The sequence below is a fragment of the Zingiber officinale genome, chromosome 5B (assembly GCF_018446385.1).
Source record: "Zingiber officinale cultivar Zhangliang chromosome 5B, Zo_v1.1, whole genome shotgun sequence".
Lineage (NCBI taxonomy): Eukaryota > Viridiplantae > Streptophyta > Magnoliopsida > Zingiberales > Zingiberaceae > Zingiber > Zingiber officinale.
The window spans coordinates 7,030,521-7,039,067 of NC_055995.1; the positions used below are offsets into that span (position 1 = coordinate 7,030,521).

At 39.1% G+C, this 8,547-nt stretch overlaps 1 protein-coding gene across 2 annotated transcripts; it reads right to left on the reverse strand.

Annotated features, from left to right (window-relative positions):
* Window positions 1–365: 365 nt before the first annotated feature.
* On the reverse strand, window positions 366–8,529 carry LOC121984048 (TLC domain-containing protein 4-like). Of its 2 annotated transcripts, none has more exons than XM_042536805.1 (10): window positions 8,359–8,529; window positions 2,203–2,337; window positions 1,949–2,073; window positions 1,578–1,663; window positions 1,365–1,500; window positions 1,221–1,295; window positions 1,020–1,141; window positions 863–938; window positions 708–767; window positions 366–633 (listed from the first exon to the last, which is right to left on the reverse strand). In XM_042536805.1, exons 3-10 carry the CDS (start codon window positions 2,063–2,065, stop codon window positions 505–507), a joined length of 801 nt encoding a protein of 266 aa, XP_042392739.1. In that variant the 5' UTR covers window positions 2,066–2,073; window positions 2,203–2,337; window positions 8,359–8,529; the 3' UTR covers window positions 366–504. The 2 variants fall into 2 exon arrangements, with proteins under 2 accessions (XP_042392739.1, XP_042392740.1); XM_042536806.1 differs by lacking the exon at window positions 8,359–8,529 and adding an exon at window positions 8,145–8,349.
* Window positions 8,530–8,547: the final 18 nt, after the last annotated feature.

Here is an 8,547-nt window from a genome sequence, read left to right on the forward strand (position 1 = left end):
GATAAGAATTAGAATATTATTTAAGCGGTTTTTGAAATAATACAAAGCACTATGCAGAAGAAATATGAGAATGTTTATACATCAACTTATTATAATAGCTAAGTAGAAATAACTATTTTGGTCTAATACTTGAATGAATTCATATGATATTTGCCTTTGTTTTGTTTGATGGTGTTTGACAACCTAACGAGAAATTGAGGATGTTAAGATAGATATATGAATATAAGAAAATGATTTTGTTTCGTCTGCTTTATGGACTATAGCCAACAAAATCTCCTTGTCGCCGGGAGCATTTGGATGAACTTTCCTTACTATTTTTTTTGTAGAATTCGAATCCCACAAGGGTTCTCCTAGTAATTACCATATAATAGTGTGATTCAGTTTGAGCAACTTCATTTCAGCAAACTATGTAGCTTTACACTTACTGGAGTAGAGAAATAAAGTGGTCAAACTATCCGCGATTGTCGATACATTTTTCTCCGGCGAACTTATGGACACCGAAACTCATTGCTGCTTGGTTAACATCTTTACAAGTCCTCTTATGATCTTTCTGAACCACATCACATTCATGATAAACAGCGTTGTCGGCACCATGAAAGTAAGGAAGTAGCCAAATTTGTGCATTTGCTCGATCTGTTAGACGAGGAACAACGCGTCAGAGTTCACAAGTATTGCGATATAATTAGTCAGATAAGAGGGATCCACACCTGATCATAGTACAAGTATAGGTTACAGAACAAGTAGATGAACAGCAGTATTCTTGCCACCTGCATAGAATTAATCTCTTAGCGTTCAAAATCTAACTAGTCGAGAGTTAGCAAGAACGAGTTTATCGTTTATCATCGACTCCGACTACACTTACTAGCCATGCAACGACCATCATCACACCATTGATGGTATATGCCCTTGAATTTTTCATTCCGGCGGTATCGAGGAACCTTCACAAAAGATGGAAAATTAAAGGCGAAGATGTTTTTGAGCAATTTGAATTACGAGATATTGCAGTGTCTTGTAGTTACCATCGTAGATTTATCCCGGGAGTGGTGGCTTCGGAAATGAGGACAATGTATGTGTATAGCTGCCCTTCTCCGGTCGAAATAGCATAAGAAACTGCTATTATCGATAGTAAATGATGGAGAACCTAGAGTGATGTCAAGTTTTCGAGTGTGAGTATAAGAAGTCAGCATACGGACCATCGTAGATTATGATCGTGTACTTACATACTCAATTCCACCGAGGGAAGGATATAGCCAGAAAATCATCGTAAGATCTGTAATGAAGTACCCGATCGAGATCTGCAAGGTCGTATCAAGATATGGACATATGAACCATATTGGAAAGTGAATTCTTAAAAATGTTTATACCCCTAATGAAAAATTAGAGACGCTTGAATTTCTAAATATGATGAGTCCATCCGGGCGATTTGCGAAGAGATCTGAGAAGAATACTAAATAAATTGACATCGCCGTGATGAAAACAGCATGTACACTAGACATTCCCCTGCAACAAGCGGCATTGGTAAATAGGGCAGCTTGCACACCAAAAAAAAGTTCTGAAATCATTTAGTGACTTCTCACCTGTTGTTCCACTCGACTTGCTGGATGTTTTTGAGAGATGAAAATCCTTTGTAGTAAGAACTAATGGAATTGGTAGCATTATATGCCTGAGAATCAGAGACTGTTACGAAGATGAATGAGACACTATCTCAAGCAAGCAAGAAAATACGGCCGGTAAATGTAATATGAGCTCAAAAGTTTTACACTAATAAACACAAGTTCTTTAACAAATGATACAATCAACTAGTAGTGCATATGCCATCTCTCTACTTCAATGAATTTATCCCAATTCAATCTTTTTTATTCTCGCAACCCACTTAGATGAAATTGACCTATCAACTCATAGGGCACAAGTTGTAACCAAACAGTTAGTAAATCAATAAGGAGCATACCATTTTGGACATGAAGATGCCTGCAATTATAGAGGTATATGGGACAACAGGATCTGCTAGCAAGTAGTTTCTAACCAGCTGGTCGACGCGGTAAATGTAGGCCTTCTCTGCTATCATCTTAGAAACTGCATTACAACATATCCAGACTCAACACAATGTGTAAGAATGTGAAGGGTAATTGCAGAACATTGAATACTCCTTGTATCAAGGCTGCAACCAATCATGTCATATATAAGGAAATCCCAGAAGAATACCTGCTGAACAAGCCCTAGTTTAATGAGAAAAAATGAGATCAAGCCTCCCAGTTGATGATGATGATGACGACGACAACAAACCCTGAGCCTTATTTGAAGGTGGCTACCTGAATTTTATTCTTCCAAATCCTCCAACTGCAAGACAGTAGTATTAAGTTATGATACACCTGTGGCTTCGGGAGCACTATGCTCTTCTTTAACTCTTTAATATAGAAGAGGCCTAACATGATTGTATATTATGTTGGAAATAAACACTCAATTATGGAGAGTAAACAGATGTTGTTTTGAAAATGAAACCACTTTCCTAGTTGTATCTGTGGCCGACTGCAAACAGTATGACTAGTATCAGGGTGTTATCATATGATCATTATGAGCCTTTATCACAATCTAGTAAATGTATCTAATTGACACTCGAATATCCTGTGGCTAACGAGAAGGGAGATTGGAGGAGAAATTAACAAGAGAAAACGCCTAAAACAAAGGGAAACTCGTCAGATTTATAAAAAAAAAAAACTTTGTTAATAATAGAGAGATTAATTCCCATACAACTATACATGTATTTATATAGATTCTAGAACCAATAACTAAGAAAGAAAAAAAATCCTAATATATATACTTCAATTCTAATCTTATAGAAAAAGAAAAGACATCTTTCCATAAAAAGAAATCTCTTGGAAAAAAATTGAAATTAACATAATAAGTTGCTAATAGAGACAAATTAGGACAAAAAAATACCAAAATTACCCTAAATACCATAAAAAAACAGAAATTACTAAAAAATAGTAACAAAATCTTTAGAGGCTCGGTTGAGGGCCTAAACGGCAGAATTTGGGCCCAAAAGTTTGTGGTTATGGGTACCAGTAATAAATGTAGATTTTTTAAATTCTGCAAGTGTGAAATTCGACAAAGCATGATTTAGAGTTCCAAGTCAAAAGTTATGCCCCTTTAAAATTTGGGTTGATCTTGCATTAATTACCCCGTGTTGAAAAGAACTCGCTATCAAGTTCAGAGTAGTCTCATCAGCATCCACCGAATAAGAAGTCAAATGCTTCACATTGAAGACATCAAACGTCTTCAAATGACTAGGAAGACATGACCTATAGGCATTGTCGTTAATTTTTTGCAGTATCTCACACAGTCCAATCTTCCGATCCTTGAGCTTGTTATACTCGCCCACAAGGAAACGATCACGAGTCAATACGACTCAAACAAAGTTACTAACATCAAATAGTACCTGACGATGATGACGATCAACCTAAATCTTTTACTTGGTGTTATTCTCTTGAATAGCCTGCTTCAATTGCTCTTGAATACCCCAAAGATGCTCTGTCATCTCATCTATTTAGAACTGAATTGACCGATACGTGGAACAGGAGCTAAGACCAGAACCCCAGTTGGGTTTCGTCCATATACAATCTCAAAAGGACTCAAACATGTGGTCCTGTTTCTGGATCTATTGTAGCTAAACTCCGCTTGAGGTAACGCCAAGTCTCACTGCTTCGGCATAGTTCCCGTTAAACATCTCAGAAAATTGCCCAAACTGCAATTCACCACCTCAATTTGCTCATATGTCTGAGAGTGGTAGGCACTCTTAAAATTCAATTGTATTCCTAGTTTTCCCCATAAGCTCTTCTAGAAATGGCTGATGAACTTGGTATCACAGTTTGAAGTCATGGAGTAAGGAATGCTATGTAAACGCACGATCTCCTTAAAATAAAGATGAGTAATCCGGATAGCATCTAAAGTCTTCCTGCAAGCTATAAAATGTGTCATCGTTAAAAATCTGTCAATCACAACTAGAATAGAATCTGAGGTTCGTTGGGTGCAAGGTAGCCCCAATATAAAGTCCATGCTGACATCGAACTAAGGAGCTTCAGGAATAGGTAAAGGTGGTTACAAGCTTGCAGTGGTGAGAATCCTCTTAGAACGCTTGCATATAAAGCATTGGTCTATAAAGTGGGCTACATCACTGGTTAACTTGGGCCAATAAAAATCAGCAGAGATGAGAGCTAGCGTCTTGTCACGACCAAAGTGTCCATCATTATGAAGTTCACCTATAATCTGTCACCTTAGTGAATAATCTGAAACACACCGAAACATATAACCATTATGCAAAATAAAATCGTAGCAAAGACCATCATGCACCTCATGGAATATCCTTCCAAATGAAAATCTACTGCGTACATATCTACGAAAGCCTCAAAATAGGCAACTTTGGTACTCATTATGGTAAGTAACAAAGAGTGACAACTCAGGGCATCCGCTACACAGTTCCGGCTCCCTGCTTGATGCCTCAACATAAAGGCACACTTTTGCAAATAAGTCACTCACTTAGCATGTCGCCTACTTAGCTTGTGTTAACCATTGATGTACTTTAAGGCTTTGTGATCAGTAAACAAGATGAATTCCCTTTGCACCAGGTAGTGCCACCAATGCTTCAGAGACTGAACAATGGCGTAGAACTCTAAGTCATGGGTAGAATAATTCTCTCGGACAGTTTTTCACTGAAGAAGGCAACCAGAAACCTAGACTGACTCATAACACCTCCTATACCAATGTCAAATGTATCACAGTTGACCTCAAACACTTAGTCAAAATCCAGAAGTGCTAGAACTTCTGCAAATCAATTGAAAATCATCCAGAAGTGCTCAAACACTTAGTGCTTCTTTGAAAATTTCATCCCTTGAGATACTCGGTGATAAGAGCAATTAGAGTTCTAAAGTTTATGATGAATCGACAGTAGAAAAAAAGTCAAGCCATAGAAACTTCTGATATCGTGCAAGGACCTTTGCTGAGGTCACTCTAAGACTACGTCTATCTTTGCTTGATTTGCGTGTACACCATTAATAGACACAATAAAACCAAGGAAAGTTACCGATGTAGTAAAGAAAATAAATAAGCACTCCGTCTTCAACTTTTCAAAAATAGCACGGAGGTGATCAAAGTGGGATGCCCATGTCAGACTATAGACAAGAATGTCGTCAAAGTAAACTACCACAAACTTTACCATGAAAGGCTGCATAATCTAATGCATAACCCTTATGAAGGTGTTGAGTACATTGGAGAATCCAAAAGTCATGACCATCCACTCATATAGCCCATGTTGTGTCATGAATGAATTTTTTCAGTCATCTTCAGGCCTTATTCTGATTTGGTGGTATCTGCTTTTAAGGTCAATTTTTGAGAAAATCTTAGAAATGGATAGTTGATCTAACATGTCGTCCCAGCCAGGAATTGGGAATTTATACTTCACTGTTATCTTGTTGATGGCAAGGCTGTCAATGCACATACGCCACGAACCATCTTTCTTTGGCACTAGTAGGGCTGGAACTGAACATGGGCTCATGCTCTCATGGATATAGCCCTTCTGTAGTACTTCCACCACCTGTCGTTGCAATTCTTCAGCCTCCTTGGGACTAAGGCGATATGCTGGTCGATTAGGCAAGCTTGACCTCGAAACACGGGCAATCTGATGCTGGATATCTCACATGGGTAGTTACCCAGAAGGAAGATCCTCTGGCATCAGCTCATCATAATTTGCTAGCAACTGCTGTGCTTCGGCTGGTAACTCAACGTTCGTAGCTAGGGCTTCGCTCTGGCGCAATAGCAAAGCATAGACAATGCCTCCATGCTCCATCTCATCTAAAAAGCTAGATATAGTAAGCAAATTATTATTCTTGGCTACTGAAATTGGAGTGATTCCTACCCGCTGTGGAGCCAACACAATCTTTTTTCCCTTGAGGTGAAGGGTATATGTATTCTTTCGTCCATCATGAACAGCACAACGATCATACTGCCAAGGCCGCCCCAATAACACATGACATGCGTCTATGGCCACCACATCACACCAAGCACTATCAAAATATTTGTCAATTGAAAAAAAAAAAAAACACAAGATATCGTCGGTTTACTATTACCTCACTATTTTTGTTTAGCCAAAATAACTTGTATGGTTTAGGATGACGGTCAACTTTCAAGCCTAAGCGGATTATACGTTCTCACAATTGTCGTTGTCGATGATCATCTTGCAAATTTTATCTGCGGTGGTGCAGGTAATATGAAAAATATTGGTTCTCAATCAATTTTCCTCCGAACCACCCGTGGAAGACTCTTGCGAATGACCAATGTTCATTAGACGCATCATACACCAGATCGCCAATTGTTGCGGTCTCTTTTTCCATGTCGTCCTCAATTAATAGATTTTTGACTTTCAAGTTTCCTACATCGGTTAGCCTTGTGCCCCTATTCACCACAATGATAACATAATGATAACACGTGACAAGAGTATTAGGATTAACCTATGAAGGTTGTTGCGGTATGGAACGTGAACCAGGGTGAACTAATCTATTGTTTTGGTCGCCTCTGTGGCTAGTGCGCGCTGGTAGACTTCTAACACCATCAAAAATGAATGAAAACTAAGGGGTTCTTGTAAGGGATGACGCAACCCCCCTAAGTATTGTGCGACCATCTTCTCCTCTATCTCGGATAGGTCGTTTCGTGCGGTCAGCTAGTGGAACCCATTAGTATATCCGTCGACCGCTCTCACGTCCTGTCTCAACGAGTGATGTCGCTGAAACAAAGTTTGGGTGTAGCTGAAAGGCAAAAAGTGACCCCTCAGCTTCTTCATGTTTTCCCTGTCATCTATTTTGGACTTGCCTTGTCTGTATCATGAACACCGTATCTGTTTCCACCACGTCGATGCTCGCCCCTTCAATCTGATGGCAATCAGCTTCACCTTCATCCGATCCAGAACCTGCTTATACTTAAGATTTGCTCCACTTCGTTAAGCCAATCGACAAAACTCTCAGCTCGTAACATACAAGAAAATTCGGGCAGTTCAACTCGAAAACCAAGGTCTTCATAAGGCTCCTCCTGAACATGACGTTCCCGACTTGTAGTCTGACGGTAATAAGGATTCTCAAAGGTAGACTTAGATTCTTGATCTCGATCTGAAATCTCCCGACCTTTAAGATTTCGCACCGCCACCATTGATATCATCTACTGGGTTAACTCTGCAACTTGCCTCTAAAAGTCTTCAATCGTTATTATTTCCTGAACACTACGCCCATGGTGCTCGGCTTCCTCAATCATAACCTACCTATTGCAACCGCAACCATGACAACCTTCCATTGGATATGATGCTCGACTTCCTCAATTAGACACGGTCGACTCTGATACCAATTGACGTCGAGCAGGATAGAGATTATCCTGCGGGCTAACAAGACAGAAGATTGGAGGAGAAATCAAGAAGAGGGAATGCCTAAAACAAAGCGAAACTCGTCAAATTTACCAAAAAAAATAAACTTTGTTAATAATAGAGGGATAGTCCCTACATGTGTTTATATAGATTCTAGACCTTATAACTAAGAAAGGAGAGAAATCCTAATATATGGACTTCGATTCCAATTTTATAGAAAAAGAAAAAGCATCTTTCCAGAAAAGAAAATCTTTTGAAAGAAATCAAAACTAACAGAATAGAACGCTGATATAGATAAACTAGGACCTACAAATACTAAAAATACCAAAATTACCCTAAATACCATAAAAATATAAATTCTAAAAATAGTAATAAAATCTTCAAAGACTTGATTGAGGGCATAAACGGAATTTGGACCTGAAAGTTGGCGATTATGAGTACCCCTGTAATAAATATAGATTTTTAAATTCTACACATGTGAGACTCGACGGAGTCTAATTCGAAGTCCCAAATTAAAAGTTATACTCTTTTGAAGTTTGGGTTGATCCTGCATCACTAATTCAACTCCATATCTCTGTAAAACAATACCAAGCCAGGGGTTTCAGCTATCAAACATTTGTATGTTTATCGACAATTTTCCCTGTATTCTACCAATCAGCAAAGAGGAATACAAAATATTCTGCAAAGTAAAAACTTGAAGAAGAAAACAATCCACAAACTAGATCAAAAGCGGTGGAAAACTAACTAGCAAAATCCTTCTTTTTCAATCATTTGATCAGCACTAGGGCACCAGGCCACACAATAAGACTAAAGTAACAGCCTTTCCGAAACAATCTCACTATAAAACCATCATCCACAATCTCAAAGACCAAACTTGCATCATCATCTTCATCGCAAAGCATGTCTCAGACCACCAAAAAGGGGGGAAAAGTACTGGTTTTGGAAGAGAAAAACACTACCTTGAGAAACGAGCTGAGAGCAGACTGCGTCACTAGAAACCAATAGGAGGAGCCGCAGAATCTCAGATGAAGACAAAGAGACAGGAAGAGAGAAGAGGGGTAGCGTGGCGATTGGAGAAGGAGAGAGAGAGACGGGGAAAACGCGAGGGTCTGGGCCTCGGGGGACGGACTAGCGCGCGCCATTTAAAG

What these genes read in the sequence shown, in the direction of transcription:
- LOC121984048 (XM_042536805.1), bottom strand. Translation starts at nt 2,065, where the DNA reads ATGATAGCAGAGAAGGCCTACATTTACCGCGTCGACCAGCTGGTTAGA. An exon ending in CCCTCGGTGGAATTGAGTAT is followed by an intron (nt 1,142 to 1,220) that starts GTAAGTACACGA and finishes ACATCACTCTAG; the next exon opens with GTTCTCCATCATTTACTATC. An exon ending in TGATGGTCGTTGCATGGCTA is followed by an intron (nt 768 to 862) that starts GTAAGTGTAGTC and finishes AATTCTATGCAG; the next exon opens with GTGGCAAGAATACTGCTGTT.